The sequence below is a fragment of the Trematomus bernacchii genome, unplaced genomic scaffold (assembly GCF_902827165.1).
Source record: "Trematomus bernacchii unplaced genomic scaffold, fTreBer1.1, whole genome shotgun sequence".
Taxonomy (NCBI): domain Eukaryota; kingdom Metazoa; phylum Chordata; class Actinopteri; order Perciformes; family Nototheniidae; genus Trematomus; species Trematomus bernacchii.
In genome coordinates, this window is record NW_022987794.1 from 10,659 (window position 1) to 32,500 (window position 21,842).

Consider the following 21,842-nt stretch of genomic DNA (forward strand, 5'->3'; position numbering starts at 1 on the left):
CATCGTGGCCCCGCTCTACTCGATTTGTGATTGGCTAAAACTCGTGGTCCCGCCCACATCACCCTCTAATTAGGCAATACTTGTCATCTATTGGACGTTTACGGTGTTATAGAAGCCGATTTCCAGTAAAGATTGAGGATGTTGAGACAAAGTGAAATTGAAAGTATTGATTATAAACTCGAAAGTCATTATTATGTGATAAAGAACTTTAAATTATGAGATCAAAAGTCAAACTTTATTAGTCCAACAAGGAAATGCAGTTCTGTTTCTTGAAGTTAGGTTTTATGAATTCTCTCTTGTAATTCTGATTAAAAAAGGCATTATTGTGATATTACAAATCACAATAAAGAATTAAATAAGAATTATGAGAAATATCAGAATCAAGAAATTACAAACTGTAAATCAGAAGTCATTTTTGAGATTGAACAATAAATTCCTCCAATCAATTATTATAAAACCTGGTTATTAAAGGTTGAATAAATTTAAAAAACACCTCAATATTTTCCTACTGAAGATCCTCAGTTTAATTGAGCTCCAGCTCTTAGAAACAAAGACACTAAATCCAACAGAAAGGTCCAGCCGTTTTTATTTTAAATATACTTTGCAGTGTTTCCAGTTCTCCTCTCACACAGCATCTGAGCAGTGTGTGCTCCAGACGTATGACACAATAACAAACAGAGGATGAATCAGAGTGATATGAGAGGAGCAGAGGGCAGATCTTTGGGCAGCGTCAGCAGGTCGTCCACCTCCTCCTGCAGAGCGGCCGCCTTCTCACTCAGGAGCATCTGGAACACATCAGTATTATTATTGAACAATAAAAAAGCTCAGTTCTTTCAGGAAGTCGGGAAGTCTCTTCTCGCATTCACAGGTTCTCTCTTCCTCACTCAGGCGTATCACTCCCCAAGCTAAACCAATCAGACTCGCCCCATCTCCCACAAGCCAATCACAGAGCGCCCGGCACACTTTGCCATCTGCTCTCTTCTCCTCTGTCAGCTTCAAATTCAGGTGGAGCGACGCAGCCCTCCTCCTCCACCCCTTTCACCTGCAGGTCATCCAGGGCCCAGCTAAAGCCCCGAAGCCCCCCCCATCACTCCGGACCCCCATCACTCCCTCCAGCTCCTCACCACTCCAGCTCCCCATCACTCCCTCATCACTCCCTCATCACTCCCTCATCACTCCCTCATCACTCCCTCCAGCTCCCCATCACTCCAGACCCTCATCACTCACTCCAGCTCCCCATCACTCCCTCCATACCCCCATCACTCCAGACCCCCATCACTCCAGACCCCCATCACTCCAGACCCCCATCACTCCCTCACCAAGATAATCTTTCTCTCTCCATTCACTTCAATACATACTTTTTCCGAAATAAGGTCCAATGGCGGCCCACCTGAAAGGGAGGGACTTCTCTATGGAACTCCTTTACCTCCAAATAAGCTTAAGTTCCCGACAATCTATGGAGACAGTCTCGGAGCAAATGGACTCGTCTGATCTTCTGGTTTCTGAAGGTCTGTATCTGAAGATTTGAGCTCTCAGAAAAAAGGCCAAAGGTTTTTAAGGCATTTCTGAAACAGCTGGAGCAGTGTTTCTCAAAGTGTGGTCCGTGAGCGCCCCCTAGTGGTCCGTCAGTATATTGGTAACATTTCACATTTGAAATAAATAAATCATAAATTCAAAGAGTTTCTCAAAGTGTTTAAAAATGACTAGGGTAGGCGACAGAGAGTCAAAGAGTGCGTAAACAACGCTAAATAAATGGAACAGAGTCAATAATGAACTTTTAGGAGCATTTAGCATTTCTCTCAGTAAAACGATCTGAGAGTCTGTCGGACAGGAACTCCGTAATAAATACATTTCATATGAGGCGTAAAACCTGAGAGCATTTTCTCATCTGAAGGAAATGTAGAATCTGTGGTTGTATCCGTGATGTTGATTTGATGTGTGAACGACGTAGAGAAAGTGAAGCTGTCACTATCAGGCTGTCATATAAACTGTTGGAGTGGACCTTCTGTTTCTGGATATTTGGAGAGTGTGTTTTTGTTTTTAGAAACACTGAGATCGAGGAACGCACCTGACAGCAATATCTGATTTTTTAGTGCGACGTCATCTTTGGACCCTTTTTGTCCTTGTTGTCCTTATTGGTCAAATACTGTGGAGCCTCTTTTAGGGAAGTTCCCGACTATCTATGGAGAGATGCTCGGGGTCAATGGATTTGTCTGGTCTTCTAGTTTCATAGGATATCAGGATCTTAACTCCATCGTAACATTTAGTCGTTGTTATATATTTTTTTGTGTTTTTCGTTAATTTGACATTTTCAAATTCTAAGAAAGAAAAATTGAAATTCGGGGAAAATTAAAATCAAATTATTTTTATTTTTCTCTCTGTACATACAATTAGTACAACCCACTGTGTCATTTGTACATGCATATATTTAGCTTTCCATTTGACTAACCCTGGTTATGAATTGTCGAAACGCAATACAAAGATTTTGGATCTTAAGAATTGAGACATTGCATTCGCTGAGCTCTCAGAAAAAAGCCAAACTTTGAAACGTTTTTTAAGGCATTTCTGAAGCAGCTAGAGCGGTGTTTCTCAAACTGTTTCATACCAAGCACCACTTCACCAATACAAAAACACTCGCAGACCACCTAACTCCACAAATATCCAAAAACACATCGTTTTTCTAGAACAGATTACAAATCGCCTGAAAATGGTCCAAACAAGTGGCGACATGTGGGACGAAGGTGTGGCGCTGGGCTGTATCATGCAAAGTGAAACTTAAGCTCGCTCCATTGCGGGAGATATTCCTGCGAGAGTGCGGAAAACTTAAATGTATTTATTTATTTCAAATGTGAAATGTACCAATATACTCACGGACCACTAGGGGGCGCTCACGGACCACTAGGGGGCGCTCACGGACCACTAGGGGGCGCTCACGGACCACTAGGGGGCGCTCACTTTGAGAAGCACTGAGCGAGACAGATGATTTTGACTCAAAGAGCCTCACTTTGAAACGACTTCCCGACAAGATATGGAGACATCAGTGAGATCAATACCTTTGATCGGTCGTCTACCTTCTAGTTTCACGTTAGCACGTTAGCACGTAGCACTTGTTGAGTTAATTTAGGCCTTGTAACTATGGTGTGAACTCCCTTGAGGTGACTCTTAATGGTGTTTGCGCTTTGGATAAAGGCATCAGCTGAATGATATGTAAAGTCAAGTTCACTCTACATTTAGGAATGACTCCTACAGCGTTTTAGAAAACAGGAATATCAATACTTTCTGTGTGAAAGCCCAACTTAGTATCATGTGTTCTTCCAGAGCAGCTGGAGGGACGACTGACAGCAATGGATTGGTATGAATGAGTACTTTTCCCACTGCTGCCGACAGGTAAACTCTCACCTTAGCGGACGCCACGATCTGATTGGCCTGTTTTCGGTGCAGGTTTTCTAAGGTGTTGCTGAGGACGGCCGGGTCAGCGTTGGCGAGGTGAGTCAGCGTCTTATAGCCGGCGTTATAAAGCTGCTTCGCTCGGGCCTGGAGATCAAACACAGAAAACAGACTTATAGAAAGTTCTCCTGCAGCCTCTGAATATGTAGATCAGGGGGGTCAAACTCAATTTCATCACGGGCCACATCAGCATTATGGTTGACCTCAAAGGGCCGGTTGTAACTTTAAGACTATATAAACATACATATATAAATATTTAATATATATAAAATAATGTATTATATTACTTTATTGCCTCTGCATTGGATTATTATTGGATAGGGTAAAAACTTCATAAATAACTACGTCTGAAAGAAGAAGTCTAGGGCAAATAAGTGCAAGTCTCTTCAGTGAGAATGTCACAAAATTATTTAAAAAGAAAAGCCAAATTCTGAAAAAAAAGTCAAAATCAAAAAAGAAGTGACATTTTGAAAAAAAAGTAACAATTTAAAAAAAAAATCAAATTCTAAGAAAAAGGCATAGTTTGAGAAAAAAAGTTAAATTCTGAGAAAAAGGCATAGTTTGAGAAAAAAAGTTAAATTCTGAGAAAAAGTCAAATTCTGAGAAAAAGGCATAGTTTGAGAAAAAAAGTTAAATTCTGAGAAAAAAAGTCAAATTTAAGATGCATTGTGGGACATGTAGTTTATGGACATCGTGCTTCTGTAAATCGGCATGTAACCGTATAATAAACATATTACATTCTTTCAGAGCTCTTGCGGGCCACATGAAATGAAGTCGCGGGCCGGATTTGGCCCCCGGGCCTTGAGTTTGACCCCCCTGATGTAGATGATCTGCTTTCCATTGTGTTAGATCTTATTAAAGTGAATATATTTGGATGCTGAATGAGTATACTTGAACTTGTTTAATAACGTAGAAAAAGATCAACACATTGTTAGTCTTTTTTGCAGAACTCTTAGAAAGGCTCTTTGCAGTTTCCAAATCCGATAGAAAACACATTGAGTGTTTTTTGCAGATTCATTCAGATGTTTTCCTTTAACATATTTTATATTACCTAGAATTAGTTTGTAACCTTCTTTGGTGACTTTAAAAAGATTTTCAACTTGAAAGATAATGCTAAAACTCGTCCTGTTGGATCTAAAGTGTAGACTCAACTCAGCAGTCGAGCTGCAGCGACAGAAAATGTATCTTGAACTGTTTTGGTAATTTATGAATATTTAGTTAGTTTAGTATAAAGTCATGTTTCATGTTTAGAGGACTGTTCAAAGTGACTGAGGGTTAGCTGCATCGCTCCTTCCCACGCTTCTTTGTGTTAAGTTGAGGAATAACAACAGTATGTAGTGAGTGTCGCTCTGACCTCCATGACCCCGGCCACCTCCATCAGGGGGATGAGTTCAGAGGTCACGCAGTAACTCAGCCTGCGGGTCAGCTCCGTCAGCAGAGCTCTGAGCGGCCAGAACTCCTCCAGCTCCTGAACGCAACATGCAAACAGAACTATAGTGACCTCAGTGACGTGCGGGTTATACACTAGATATACAGTAGATATATAGCAGATATATAGCAGATATATAGTAGATATATAGTAGATATATATTAGATATATAGTAGATATATAGTAGTTATATAGTAGATACATAGTAGTTATATAGTAGATACATAGTAGTTATATAGTAGTTATATAGTAGATACATAGCAGTTATATAGTAGATACATAGTAGTTATATAGTAGATACATAGTAGTTATATAGTAGATATATAGTAGATACATAGTAGTTATATAGTAGATATATAGCAGATATATAGTAGATATATAGTAGATATATAGCAGATATATAGCAGATATATAGTAGATATATAGCAGATATATAGTAGATATATAGTAGATATATAGTAGATATATAGCAGATATATAGTAGATATATAGTAGATATATAGCAGATATATAGTAGTTATATAGTAGTTATATAGTAGATACATAGTAGATATATAGTAGTTATATAGTAGTTATATAGTAGATACATAGTAGTTATATAGTAGATACATAGTAGTTATATAGTAGATATATAGCAGATATATAGTAGTTATATAGTAGATATATAGTAGATACATAGTAGTTATATAGTAGATACATAGTAGTTATATAGTGGATACATAGCAGATATATAGTAGATATATAGTAGATATATAGCAGATATATAGTAGATATATAGTAGATATATAGTAGATATATAGTAGATATATAGCAGATATATAGTAGATATATAGTAGATATATAGCAGATATATAGTAGATACATAGTAGTTATATAGTAGATACATAGTAGTTATATAGTAGATATATAGTAGTTATATAGTATATAGTAGTTATATAGTAGATATATAGTAGTTATATAGTAGATATATAGTAGATATATAGTAGATATATAGTAGATACATAGTAGTTATATAGTAGATACATAGTAGATATATAGTAGATATATAGCAGATATATAGTAGATATATAGCAGATATATAGTAGATATATAGTAGATATATAGTAGATATATAGTAGATATATAGTAGATATATAGTAGATATATAGTAGATATATAGTAGTTATATAGTAGATATATAGTAGATACATAGTAGATATATAGTAGATATATAGTAGATATATAGTAGATATATAGTAGATACATAGTAGTTATATAGTAGATATATAGTAGATATATAGTAGATATATAGTAGATATATAGCAGATACATAGTAGATATATAGTAGATATATAGTAGATATATAGTAGATATATAGTAGATATATAGTAGATATATAGTGATATATAGAGTAGTGACTAGTAGATATATAGTAGATACATAGTAGATATATAGCAGATATATAGCAGATATATAGCAGATATATAGTAGATATATAGTAGATATATAGCAGATATATAGTAGATATATAGTAGATATATAGTAGATATATAGCAGATATATAGTAGATATATAGTAGTTATATAGTAGATATATAGCAGATATATAGTAGTTATATAGTAGATACATAGTAGTTATATAGTAGATATATAGTAGATATATAGTAGTTATATAGTAGTTATATAGTAGATACATAGTAGTTATATAGTAGATACATAGTAGTTATATAGTAGATATATAGCAGATATATAGTAGATACATAGTAGTTATATAGTAGATACATAGTAGTTATATAGCAGATATATAGTAGTTATATAGTAGATATATAGCAGTTATATAGTAGATACATAGTAGTTATATAGTAGATACATAGTAGTTATATAGTAGATATATAGTAGATACATAGTAGTTATATAGTAGATATATAGTAGTTATATAGTAGATATATAGTAGATACATAGTAGTTATATAGTAGATATATAGTAGATACATAGTAGTTATATAGTAGATATATAGTAGTTATATAGTAGATATATAGTAGATACATAGTAGTTATATAGTAGATATATAGTAGATATATAGTAGATATATAGCAGATATATAGTAGATATATAGTAGATATATAGTAGATATATAGCAGATATATAGTAGATATATAGCAGATATATAGTAGATATATAGCAGATATATAGTAGATATATAGTAGATATATAGTAGATATATAGCAGATATATAGTAGATATATAGTAGATATATAGTAGATATATAGTAGATATATAGTAGATATATAGTAGTTATATAGTAGTTATATAGTAGATACATAGTAGTATATAGAGATAATAGAGATTAATAGTAGTTATATAGTAGAGACATAGTAGTTATATATAATAGTAGTTATATTATTAGTATAGTAGATACATAGTAGTTATATAGTAGATACATAGTAGATTACTATAGTAGTATATAGTAGATATATGTAGATATATAGTAGTTACATAGTAGTTATATAGTAGATACATAGTAGTTATATAGTAGATATATAGTAGATATATAGTAGTTATATAGTAGTTATTAGTAGATACATAGTAGTTATATAGTAGATATATATAGATAATATATTATTTATAGTAGTTATATAGTAGATACATAGTAGATACATAGTAGTTAATAGTAGATATATAGTAGATATCTAGTAGTTATATAGTAGATATATAGTAGTTTTATATGTAGTTATATAGTAGATACATAGTAGTTAATAGTAGATATATAGTAGATATATAGTAGTTATATAGTAGATATATAGTAGATACATAGTAGTTATATAGTAGATACATAGTAGTTATATAGTAGATACATAGTAGTTATATAGTAGATACATAGTAGTTATATAGTAGATATATAGTAGATATATAGCAGATATATAGCAGATATATAGCAGATATATAGCAGATATATAGTAGATATATAGCAGATATATAGCAGATACATAGTAGATATATAGTAGATATATAGCAGATATATAGCAGATATATAGCAGATATATAGTAGTTATATAGTAGATATATAGCAGATATATAGTAGATATATAGTAGATATATAGCAGATATATAGCAGATATATAGCAGATACATAGTAGATATATAGTAGATACATAGTAGTTATATAGTAGATATATAGTAGATATATAGTAGATATATAGCAGATATATAGTAGATATATAGCAGATATATAGCAGATATATAGCAGATATATAGTAGATATATAGCAGATATATAGTAGATATATAGCAGATATATAGCAGATATATAGCAGATATATAGCAGATATATAGTAGATATATAGTAGATATATAGTAGATATATAGTAGATACATAGTAGTTATATAGTAGATACATAGTAGTTATATAGTAGATACATAGTAGTTATATAGTAGATACATAGTAGATATATAGTAGATATATAGTAGATATATAGCAGATATATAGCAGATATATAGCAGATATATAGTAGATATATAGTAGATATATAGTAGATATATAGCAGATATATAGCAGATATATAGTAGATATATAGCAGATATATAGTAGATATATAGTAGATATATAGCAGATATATAGCAGATATATAGCAGATATATAGCAGATATATAGCAGATATATAGCAGATATATAGTAGATATATAGTAGATATATAGTAGATACATAGTAGTTATATAGTAGATACATAGTAGTTATATAGTAGATACATAGTAGTTATATAGTAGATACATAGTAGATATATAGTAGATATATAGTAGATATATAGCAGATATATAGCAGATATATAGCAGATATATAGCAGATATATAGCAGATATATAGCAGATATATAGCAGATATATAGTAGATATATAGCAGTTATATAGTAGATATATAGCAGTTATATAGTGACCTCAGTGAAGTGCAGCACGCAGGAGCAGAAGGCAGAGGAGGAGCTCAGTAAACTCTGGATGAATCCTCGACTCATCTGGAAACGATCCGACACGATCCAGAGGTTCAGATCCTTCAGGAGGGAGAAGAGAACCAGAGCCAGGTACATCCGGGACACCACCTCCGTGTTAGCACTCTGAAACAACAACAACAACAACAACACACACCTCCGTGTTAGCACTCTGAAACACAACACAATACACACTCTGAAACAACACCACACAAACTGACCTGAGGCCTGTGCTACGAAGCCGGTTCAACAGACCCTGGATGTGTTTGAGTTACCCGTCTTACCTAATCCAAAACAAACGTGCTCTCGCTAAGCGGTCCTGAGACGCTGGTTATCAACTCGGTAACTCAAGCCAGGGTTTCTCTGTCCGGCTGAGTGCGCGTTCACATGAAAGGGGCGGGACTAGCAACATTTGACCAATCACAAACATGGAGAAGCGTACTGACAGCGCAGCGTCATACTTCCTGAATGAAAAGTGAACTTTAATATTAGTCAAATATGAAGAAGTTAAACTTTAAACATCCATGACTTAAACACTTTATCCAGGATCAAAGCCACATAGCTGCACCTGCAAGGTGAATACAGCTGGTAACAGAGAAAGTGTTTGAATGCGTACATTAACAGGTTTATGATATCACTGCCCCGTCTAAGACACGATCTGACTTTAATTACATTTGACTCGAGTGTTTCGTCAACTTAATGTGTTGCTTAAAATAATACTTCTGCATCCAGTATGTGACACTGTGAGTGTTGCACGGCCAGATACGGCTCAGCTGACTCAGATAAGGAGATATATGATACATTATGATGTGATATGATATGAATGATAATGGGACACATAGACGTCTGCACTCACAGTGCCGCGGACTGTACGTAATGTTACTCTGATCCGGTTACTTATGTTGTGGCAGATATTTAAGTAAGCTTTCTTAACGCTAATGTTATAATAGTCAGATTGCTCTGAAGATGGGAGGGGATATTCTATTAATGTTCACGTTCACACAGTCCGTTCCTGCAACGGCAGTTTAAACTGTATTTCCTCTATCCTGTAATATGACTTGATCGCTTTAAACTCTGCACACTGAGCTCTGATTGGTCAGCAGGCGGTGCTTTCACTGACTTGATCTCTTAGCCTGCAACCTAACCTGCTCCGGACCTGGGGGGTATACCACGAAGCAGGATTTTCGTTTAGCAAGCTAACTTCAGGGATTTCCGGTCCTACGAAGCTGGTTCACTTTTTAGCGGGCTAGATAACTTATTCTGAACGGCTATCCTCCGGAGCAGGATAGGTTCCAGGATAAAAGCACCGCCTGCTGACCAATCAGAGCTCAGTGTGCAGAGTTTAAAGCGATCAAGTCATATTACAGGATAGAGGAAATACAGAAAAACTGCCGTTGCAGGAAAGACGGCCGGCAAAAATCAACGGACTGTGTGAACGTGAACATTAATAGAATATCCCCTCCCATCTTCAGAGCAATCTGACTATTATAACATTAGCGTTAAGAAAGCTTACTTAAATATCTGCCACAACATAAGTAACCGGATCAGAGTAACATTAAGTACAGTCCGCGGCACTGTGAGTGCAGACGTCGATGTGTCCCATTATCATTCATATCATATCACATCATAATGTATCATATATCTCCTTATCTGAGTCAGCTGAGCCGTATCTGGCCGTGCAACACACAGTGTCACATACTGGATGCAGAAGTATTATTTTAAGCAACACATTAAGTTGACGAAACACTCGAGTCAAATGTAATTAAAGTCAGATCGTGTCTTAGACGGGGCAGTGATATCATAAACCTGTTAATGTACGCATTCAAACACTTTTTCTGTTACCAGCTGTATTCACCTTGCAGGTGCAGCTATGTGGCTTTGATCCTGGATAAAGTGTTTAAGTCATGGATGTTTAAAGTTTAACTTCTTCATATTTGACTAATATTAAAGTTCACTTTTCATTCAGGAAGTATGACGCTGCGCTGTCAGTACGCTTGTCCATGTTTGTGATTGGTCGAATGCTCCAGATACCACCCCTTTTATGTGAACGCGCACCTAACTAGATAGGACACGGCTGGCTTGAGCGATCCACTTGATAACCAGCGTCGTAGGACAGTTTATCGAGAGCGTTTTTTTTTTGGATTTAGTCAACCGGATAACTCAAAACATATCCAGGATATGTTGAACTAGATTCGTAGTATACCCCCCTGGTTAGCCGCTCAGCATCAGTTACCATGGAGATCTAGCCCGCTAAAAAGAGAACCAGCGTCGTAGGACTGGAAACCCAGAGTTCTCCCTGAAGTTAGCCGCTAAGAGAAGATCCGGCTTCGTAGTACAGGCCTCTGGGACCAGCTCCTAGTTCTGCTGCTGTTCCCTCTCCTGTAGTTCTCTAGATGTTAGTGCATGTAAATGTTCTGCTAAGGCTAAAATCCCTGCGTTTCCTCCAGAGGGAGTTTCTTCTTTGACTTTACTTTTACTACAAGAACAACAGATCTGTCAGACTGCCCGTCTCCAGGTGGAGGACCCAGCCTGTTTAATCCGTGTTGCTGAGCAGCTCCTCACCTTCCTGACCGTCTGTCCCGCAGCCCTCCTGGCCACGAAGCTCTCCGGCACGCCGATCGCCGCCGACATCTTCTGCTCGGCTGCAGACAGCTGAGTGAACTGCAACACACACACCTGACATATCACACACACTGATGCTGCATCAGGAACACACACACCTGACATATCACACACTGATGCTGCATCAGGAACACACACACACACCTGACATATCACACACTGATGCTGCAGCAGGAACACACACACCTGACATATCACACACACTGATGCTGCATCAGGAACACACACACCTGACATATCACACACTGATGCTGCATCAGGAACACACACCTGACATATCACACACACTGATGCTGCAGCAGGAACACACACACCTGACATATCACACACCCTGATGCTGCATCAGGAACACACACACCTGATATATCACACACCCTGATGCTGCATCAGGAACACACACACCTGATATATCACACACACTGATGCTGCATCAGGAACACACACACCTGATATATCACACACACTGATGCTGCATCAGGAACACACACACCTGATATATCACACACACTGATGCTGCAGCAGGAACACACACACCTGATATATCACACACCCTGATGCTGCATCAGGAACACACACACCTGATATATCACACACACTGATGCTGCATCAGGAACACACACACCTGATATATCACACACCCTGATGCTGCATCAGGAACACACACACCTGATATATCACACACACTGATGCTGCATCAGGAACACACACACCTGATATATCACACACCCTGATGCTGCATCAGGAACACACACACCTGATATATCACACACTGACCTCAAAGGGCCGGTTGTAACTTTAAGACTATATAAATAAACATATATAATATATACAAAATAATGCATTGGATTATTATGGGATAGGGTAATAACTTCATAATTAACTACGTCTGAAAGCAGAAGTCTAGGGCAAATAATTGCAAATCTCTTCAGTGTCACAAAACGAGATGCATTGTGGGACATGTAGTTCATGGACAACGTGCTTCTGTAAAACGGAATTTAACCGTATAATAAACGTATTATAATCTTTCAGAGCTCTTGAGGGGTCACATCAAATGAAGCCTTGAGTCTGACACCCCTGCTGCAGTGTGTGTGCGTGCCTGTGTGTGTGTGTGTGTGTGTGTGTGTGTGTGTGTGTGTGTGTGTGTGTGTGCCTGTGTGTGTGTGTGTGCCTGTGTGTGTGTGTCTGTGTGTGTGTGTGTGTGTGTACCTGTGTGTGTGTGTGTGTGTGTACCTGTGTGTGTGTACCTGTGTGTGTGTGTACCTGTGTGTGTGTGTACCTGTGTGTGTGTGTGTACCTGTGTGTGTGTACCTGTGTGTGTGTACCTGTGTGTGTGTGTACCTGTGTGTGTGTGTGTGTGTGTGTGTGTGCCTGTGTGTGTGTGTGTGTACCTGTGTGTGTGTGTGTGTGTGTACCTGTGTGTGTACCTCTGTGTGTGTACCTGTGTGTGTACCTGTGTGTGTGTACCTGTGTGTGTGTGTACCTGTGTGTGTGTGTGTACCTGTGTGTGTGTACCTGTGTGTGTGTACCTGTGTGTGTGTACCTGTGTGTGTACCTGTGTGTGTGTGTACCTGTGTGTGTACCTGTGTGTGTGTACCTGTGTGTGTGTGTACTTTTTTTTATTTAACCTTTATTTAACCAGATAAAAAACATTGAGATAAAATCTCATTTACAATGCTGACCTGGCCAAGAAGGCAGCAACGTTACACATAACACAAACATATAAAATAAAGGTGTGTGTACCTGTGTGTGTACCTGTGTGTGTACCTGTGTGTGTGTGTGTGTGTGTACCTGTGTGTGTGTGTGTGTGTGTGTGTGTGTGTGTGTGTGTGTGTGTGTGTGTGTGTGTACCTGTGTGTGTGTACCTGTGTGTAGTAGAGCATCCAGTCAGGCTTGACCTGGTGGATCATGGTGTATGGAGTCACCAGGTACAGCAGGTGCAGGAAGCTGTTGAGCATCAGACCCTCCAGACCTTTAGAGAGATCTTTGTAGAGAACGCTGCTGTAGAGAAGGTCCACTGAGCCTGAGGAGACACACACACACACACACACAGATTATACACCGACTGACTGACACACATATATCAAACACTGACACACACACAGTGTAGTTGTACCTTTATAGGTGGCCCTCCCCAGCCGGGTGACGCTCAGAGTTTCTCCTTCTCCTCTCTGATGATCAGCTGGTTCTCCTGCAGGAAGTTGAGGCTGAGCTGCAGCGCCTCCTTCAGGCTGAGCTGAACACACAGGTGCTCCTCCTGCACGGACAGCAGCGTGCAGCGCAGGACGTCCTGCAGCTGCTGCACACACCAGGTGATCTGCAACACACACACACACACACACACACACACACACACACACACACACACACACACACACACCACACACACACACACACACACACACAACACACCACACACACACACACACACACACACACACACACACACACACACACACACACACACACACACACAACACACACCACACATCACAAACACACATCACACACAACACACACACACACACACACACCACACACACACACACACACACACACACACACACACACACACACACACACACACACACACACACACACACTCAGGTGGAGCAGACTAGCTGTTGGAGGGCTTGATAACCCACTCCCCCTCCACACTCGTTGGTTTGGAACAGCCCTTAATGTGGTGGAGTAGTGTGTAGGGGGCGGTTTGGAATTGGGCCATAAAGTAATATCACTGTGAGGGTGTAGTAAAGAGAGAGGTTCACATTGAGTCCGATGAGCGACAGGATGAGGCTCCGCAGACCTTTCCCCTCGTCCAGCAGCAGGTTTACTGAAGCACTTCTCCATCGGGGCGCTCACCAGAGTCTTAGCCTGACAACAGACACAAACAAGGTAAAGACAGGAAGTATCCAACCCTTTTAAATATGTATTTGATGCTCCTTTAGAGTGGAAACTATTTAACAGTCCAACTTTACTCAATCCAGAGTTAGACTGTGGGATCTGGTTTGCTTATGACCTCAAATTAATGTGATTTCATCTCTATAACTGTGTACAAAGGAAGCCTCCATCATGTTGGTGGTTTGTAAAGGTCCTCTAAGCCCCCCCCCACTTTTTAACATGGACACACATCTCTGTCAGTCTCTGTGAAACCTGTGTGCTTTTTAATGTGATATCAACTTTATCTGTCAATTTGATACACAGCTCTATAAACTACATTACCCATGAGCCTTAGCTGCTTTTGTAATTGGGAAGAAGACTGTCAGAGGTATATCATGTATTCTTCAGATGTTACTGTCAGCGTGATCTTCCTCCTGACTTCAGTGGAGCAGATGGAGTGCTGTGATTGGGTGATTCCTGCTGAAATGCACCCTGGGAGTTGTAGTTTAAATATACAGTAAAGCTAAAGTAACCAGGATGCTCTCTCCTTGGCTGTCAACGCCCACTCACAGCTAGGGATGGGTATCGTTAAGGTTTTAACGGTACTACTACTTTTATCGATACCGCTTATCGGTCCGGTCTTTTAACGGTACTCTTATCGGTTCTTTTGGAGAGAAAAATGAGGTAAACTAACTATATGTTGTATGTCAGGGACTACGGATGGAAATTAGCTCAAAGCTAAAATCCGGCATATTTACACTTGAAGCTAGGGTGACCAGATGTCCCGCTTTGCGCGGGACTGCACAGCATTTTCACGACTTTTGGTGCGTCCCGCAAATTGAGACGATGTCCCGCATATTTCATTTTGATTGGCCAAAACGCTTTTCTGCGGAGAAAGGCCGGCTCGGTTCGCTGACGGCCGGCACCGCCCATTATGATATGTTTTAAACGGCATTATGTAAGTTGCGCTGACAGGCGACAGAGGTCCACAGTGTACCCCCCCTGTTGACAGTTCATGCGTCAACATTACATTTACATGTCCCACATTGTCCCACACAAATATACTCTCTGTCCCACTTGTGGCTTTCTGGCACCTGGTCACCCTACTTGAAGCATTATTTGTCTAAAGTGTTCATTAATGTGCATTGTCCCTATTCAAATAAACGATTAAATGAAAATTAACAAATTGTGAACAAAACTAACATTGCTTTTTATTTAAATGAAATACATAATATTTCACATCAACAGAAACAACAACGTTTTAACAAATCATATTAAATAATGTGATGACAGAACTGTGAACAGAATGGCTGAAACTTTAACAAACTAAATAACTCAGTTCCCTCTAATCATCAACCCATGTTTGAATCATTGAGTTAGCTCCGTGTGTTGCTGCTAGCATACATAACACCTGACGTGGAAACGTTACTCGTGGATGGGGCTACAGAGCTACTAGAGAGACAGTCGAACCCGGTGCATTTCTCCGTCTGAACGTGGAGCACTTTTGCAAGATGTTTAGACAAATTTCTCGTGTTACCGCCCTGACATGCTAAACTCTTATTGCACTTTAGGCAACGAGCGAGACGGGTAAAGTTTAACCACACCTCGGAGCGCGTTCTCTCCGCCATCTCCTCCGTGTGTGTGTGTTGCTGCATGGAGCAGCTGCGTGTGTGTAAACTGCCCCGCCCCCTCGCAAGCAGGCGGGGGAGAGAGATCTCTCGTCTGGATTGGAGAGATCGAAAATACTAAAAATGACGCATTTTGCAGTCTTTTTGCGTATTAGAAACGGAGTTGGCGACACTAAAACTGCAATATAATGTTTGTGTAGCAATAATACACATGACATATTTTTTAGATGTCTCCAGTACCGATAAAAAGACCGATAACGTCGGAGCTTAACGGTACCACGGTCTTTAATAATTCAGCCCCGGGGCCCGTTTAATACCGGGGCTCGGTACCCATCCCTACTCACAGCTCTATAAACTACATTACCCATGAGCCTTAGCTGCTTATATACAGTAAAGCTAACGTTACCGTGAGCCGGTCTTTCTCCTGCAGGATGAGGATGCTCTCTCCTTCGCTGTCGATGCCCGCCCGCCCCGCCCGGCCCACCATCTGTTTGTACTGACTCCTCTTCAGGAAGTCTGCTGCCACGTAGGGGGAGCGCAGGATCACCCTGAGGGGGGGGGGCATTTCATATATTACATATGCACCATCATATCATGAGAGAAAGAACGTGACTCAGCATTTACACTGATTTCAGGGACATTTCACACAACACTGTCCTGAGAACATTTCAGAATAAAAGCATGGTTCAGGTTCAGGTTGAATTATTCTGTCTTAAAAACTGAAATGCTTTTATTTGTATTTCATGATGAAGTCATTATATTGTGTTGTTGTTGTTGTTGATATTTTTTCCACCACTTTTTTGGTTTCAATCTTTAAAGCAACTTCAGTCCTAATGAAAAATACAAAATATTTAATCATTTTCAGGATTTTAACCCTTTAAATGCCATTTTGAATACATTAAGTTATTATGTTGTTGTTGTGGTTGTTGGTTGTTGTTGTTGTTGGTGTTGCTGCTGACCTGCGAGCGGGCAGGTTGACCCCTGACTTTAGAGGCATTTACCACATGGAAATATTTCAGAATAAAAGTAGCCGTTGTAAAATTAAGGAATTCTGTCCAAGCTTTTATTTTGAAATGGAAACAACTTTAAATATATATGATCTAATGGCATAGAGAACATGACTCAGCATTACACTGGTGAGAACATTTCAAAATAAAAGCATGGTGTTATCAGATTGAAGGATTCTGTCTTAAAAACAGAAATGCTTGAGCTTTTATTTGTATGTCATTATGAAGTTATTATGCTGTTGTTGTTGTTGTTGTTGTTGCTGTTGTTGTTGTTGTGTTTGCTGACCTGCGAGCGGGCAGGTTGACCCCTGCAGCGAGCGTGGAGGTGCAGGTGAGGAGGCAGAGCGTCCCGCAGGTGTACGCCTCCTCCAGCAGCCTCCTCTCCTCCCCCGTCAGACCGCTGTGATGATAGGCCACTCCGTAAGGAACCGTCCTGCTGAGCACCGGACACACGGAGCCCCGCCCACATTCCTCCAGCTGGGAGAGGAGGAGGAGCTTCTGCTGCTCGTGGAGGAGCAGGAAGTCCCTGAGGAGCCAATCAGAAAGGAGGAGGTGGCAATTAGAGAGGAGGAGGAATCAGAGAGGAGGAAGAACCAATCAGAGGGGATTTTGACTCTGTAAAATATATAAATAATAGTTTTTATTCTATTTTATCTTTTTATTGCACTTTTTTCCTTTTATGCTTTATATAAATATTTGTATTCTATTTACTTTTTATATTCTACCTTGATTTTTATTTTTTTTATTATACATTTGTACTTTTTGCATTTATATAAATTTTTTTTTTTTACATATTACATTTTGTTCATATTTTGTAAGTCACGTCACTCGCCCTGCACCCCTCACTCACTCTCTCTCTTTATAAAGAATACAATCAGAAAAGGTAATAACTAATAAATATTTTAAATATAAATAAATGAATAAAATAACTATAAAAATGTAAATAATAATAATGTATTAAATAATAATAAATATAAATAGATATACACCCACTCACTTCCTGAGGTATCTGCAGATCAGCGCTCCCACATTCTCACAGTTCTTCTTCGTGGGGCAGAAAACCAGACAGGAGTGTTTTGGGATGACTTCGGTCACCATGGCGATGATGTGGTCCGGGTCCAGCTTCTGCATGGAGCTGGAGTACTGGAGTTTCAAAATAAAAGCTTTAACAATATATACTGACGGAGTTTCAAAATAAAAGCATCAACAATATGTACTGACGGAGTTTCAAAATAAAAGCATCAACAATATGTACTGACGGAGTTTCAAAATAAAAGCATAAAAAATGTGTACTGACGGAGTATCAAAATAAAAGCATACAAAATGTGTACTGATGGAGTTTCAAAATAAAAGCATCAACAATATTTACTGACGGAATTTCAAAATAAAAGCATCAAATATATGTACTGACGGAGTTTCAAAATAAAAGCATCAACAATATGTACTGACGTTGTTTCAAAATAAAAGCATCAACAATATATAGTGACGGAGTTTCAAAATAAAAGCATCAACAATATGTACTGACGGAGTTTCAAAATAAAAGCATAACAAATGTGTACTGACGGAGTATCAAAATAAAAGCATACAAAATGTGTACTGACGGAGTTTCAAAATAAAAGCATCAACAATATGTACTGACGGAGTTTCAAAATAAAAGCATAACAAATGTGTACTGACGGAGTATCAAAATAAAAGCATACAAAATGTGTACTGACGGAGTTTCAAAATAAAAGCATCAACAATATTTACTGACGGAATTTCAAAATAAAAGAATCAAATATATGTACTGACGGAGTTTCAAAATAAAAGCATCAACAATATGTACTGACGTTGTTTCAAAATAAAAGCATCAACAATATGTTCTGACGGATTTACAAAATAAAAGCATCAACAATATGTACTGACGGAGTTACAAAATAAAAGCATCAACAATATGTACTGACGGAGTTTCAAAATAAAAGCATCAACAATATGTACTGACGGAGTTTCAAAATAAAAGCATCAACAATATGTACTGACGGAGTTTCAAAATAAAAGCATCAACAATATGTACTGACGGAGTTTCAAAATAAAAGCATCAACAATATGTACTGACGGAGTTTCAAAATAAAAGCATCAACAATATGTGAATATTGTCCGTACCTTGAAGTTGAGGAGACGAGAGAATTTGAAGCAGTCCTCCTCCTTTGGGTCTACTTCATAGATGGTGTCTTGCAGTTTAACGTACTCCTTCAGCTGCACCTGAACACACCACAGACCAGCTTCTTTAAACACCTGTTGGTGGTATATTCATTAATATCAGTATTTCACAGTAAATCCCTTACAGGCCGGAAGTCATTGCTGTAGTTTTCTGCTCTTAAAAACGTCTGCAGGTCTTTAATGTTTCCCAGCGTGGCGCTCATCCCGATAATCTGAGTGGATTCTGGAGAATAAAACAAAAAGACGGTTAATTCAAAGCTTTTTAAGGGTTTAATAAGGAAGATTAAAGCGTCTCTTACTGGCCGTGTAGAGAACTTTAGCGAGCGTCATCTCAATGATCGCTCCTCTGCTGCCGTCGCCCAACATGTGAAGCTGCAACACAGAGGAAACATGTAAACGCCAGGTAGGGCGGTGCATTCAGAGAACAGAATAACCAAGTATAATGTTGTAAATTAATTAAGAAAATGTAAGAAGATTAAAGTGGTACATTTTGAGGGAAAATGTCGATATCTGTTCAGAATAAAAAAGGGACATTTTAGGGACATAAATCGCCATTTTACTAGAAAACAATAAAACAAAAAATTGAATAATGTTCTGGATACAAATTGTCATATTTAAGATTTTAGTCTAAAATGTATTCTTTTTTAAAACAAGGACATTTTGAGATTAAAGTCGTGAATCTGGTGGAAAATTACTTCAGATATTTTCAGAAATAAAGTGGAATATTTACAAAAATAAACTCACAGATGCACTAGAAAAGACCTTTGATAATATCTGAGAAAAAGTTGAAAAGATTCTGTAAAAACTCTGAGATTTAAGATTAATATTCTTTGAGGTTAAAATTGTAAATTTAGGAGAAAAATTCAAATATTTTTTTAGATTGAAGTCGGAAATTTAGGGGGAAATCACACAATATCTTCTGAAATAAAGTGGATTATTAACGTAAAAAAAACGTCTGAGATTTCAGATTACATGTATGATAAACAAACATTGATATACTTTGAGATTAAAGTTGTTATTTCAGAGTTGACCACCAGCCTTCCTCCCCACCTCGTCCACCACCACCAGCCCCAGGTCGTCGATCCTCTGGTTCTCGATCAGCGAGTTCACGAGGCTGTGGGCTTTTTCTATCGTCGCGACGTAAAGAGACCTCCTGTCTTTCCTCTTTACGGGGGGGAACCTTCCTTACTGCCGGCGTACTCCTCCACCAGGAAGTCCAGCTCCACGCCGAAGCTCGCCAACCCTCGCACCTTCAGAGGAGACAGGAAGGAGGTCAAAGAGGGAGGAGAAGAGAGGGTTTTAGAGGACAGGCGTCCCACAGGGCTCTAATCCTGGTCCTCTTCTATTTACTGCGATATCATAATTTCTACCAAACTGCAACAAACGTTTCTGTGCAGATGACACCATGTGATCCTCCATATGGAGTCAATAGAGAAACGCAGGGGAGAGCCTTCAACTCTGGAATCAGCACTTTGTGTCCTTGTCTTAAAGTCGACTTAAAACTTTTTCTTTTCATGAATATTTATTTTTTATTAAACTATACTTTTTATTCCTCTTTACATTTTCAACATTTACTTATACCATGTTTTATGTAATTTTAATTCGATATTTAACTTAATAATTTTTTTTTATTATAGATTATATAATTTAATTAAATTATATTTCAGATTTTTTTTTTTTAATATTAACTTATTTATTTATTCCTCCCTACCTTCATCCTGTCCCTCCTCCCTTCTCCTGTCCTCCCCCTCCCTTCTCCTGTCCTACCTCCCTTCTCCTGTCCTCCTTCTCCTGTCCTCCCTCCCTTCTCCTGTCCTACCTTCTCCTGTCCTACCTCCCTTCTCCTGTCCTACCTTCTCCTGTCCTCCCTCCCTTCTCCTGTCCTACCTCCCTTCCTTCTCCTGTCCTCCCTCCCTTCTCCTGTCCTCCCTTCTCCTGTCCTCCCTCCCTTCTCCTGTCCTACCTTCTCCTGTCCTCCCTACCTTCTCCTGTCCTCCCTACCTTCTCTGTCCTCCCTCCCTTCTCCTGTCCTCCCTCCCTTCTCCTGTCCTACCTTCTCCTGTCCTCCCTACCTTCTCCTGTCCTCCCTACCTTCTCCTGTCCTCCCTTCTCCTGTCCTCCCTTCCTTCTCCTGTCCTCCCTACCTTCTCCTGTCCTCCCTCCCTTCTCCTGTCCTCCCTTCTCTTGTCCTCCCTACCTTCTCCCTGTCCTCCCTTCCTTCTCCTGTCCTCCCTTCCTTCTCCTGTCCTCCCTCCCTTCTCCTGTCCTCCCTACCTTCTCCTGTCCTCCCTACCTTCTCCTGTCCTCCCTCCCTTCTCCTGTCCTCCCTCCCTTCTCCTGTCCTCCCTACCTTCTCTGTCCTCCCTACCTTCTCCTGTCCTCCCTACCTTCTCCTGTCCTCCCTCCCTTCTCTGTCCTCCCTACCTTCTCCTGTCCTCCCTACCTTCTCCTGTCCTCCTCCCTTCTCCTGTCCTCCCTACCTTTCTTGCCTCCCTACCTTTCCTGTCCTCCCTTCTACCTGTCACTCCTACCTTCTCCTGTCCTACTGTCCTCCCTACCTTCTCCGTCCTCCCTGTCCTCCCTACTTCTCCTGTCCTCCTACCTTCTCCTGTCCTCCCTACCTTCTCCTGTCCTCCCTACCTTCTCCTGTCCTCCCTCCCTTCTCCTGTCCTCCCTT

General features: G+C 39.2%; 1 protein-coding gene across 1 annotated transcript in view; it reads right to left on the reverse strand.

Moving 5' to 3' along the window:
- Positions 1-568: 568 nt before the first annotated feature.
- Positions 569-21,842, reverse strand: part of helq (helicase, POLQ like) — a 27,263-nt gene continuing 5,989 nt past the window's right edge. Inside the window, 18 exon segments of the mRNA XM_034149829.1 lie at positions 569-785; positions 3,400-3,534; positions 4,802-4,915; positions 8,785-8,958; positions 11,395-11,493; positions 13,317-13,474; positions 13,568-13,606; positions 13,609-13,768; positions 14,220-14,282; positions 14,284-14,325; positions 16,366-16,507; positions 17,253-17,492; positions 17,964-18,109; positions 19,109-19,207; positions 19,291-19,388; positions 19,465-19,537; positions 20,216-20,352; positions 20,355-20,415. Coding sequence (XP_034005720.1) covers positions 687-785; positions 3,400-3,534; positions 4,802-4,915; positions 8,785-8,958; positions 11,395-11,493; positions 13,317-13,474; positions 13,568-13,606; positions 13,609-13,768; positions 14,220-14,282; positions 14,284-14,325; positions 16,366-16,507; positions 17,253-17,492; positions 17,964-18,109; positions 19,109-19,207; positions 19,291-19,388; positions 19,465-19,537; positions 20,216-20,352; positions 20,355-20,415 — 2,079 coding nt within the window. The 3' untranslated portion in view covers positions 569-686.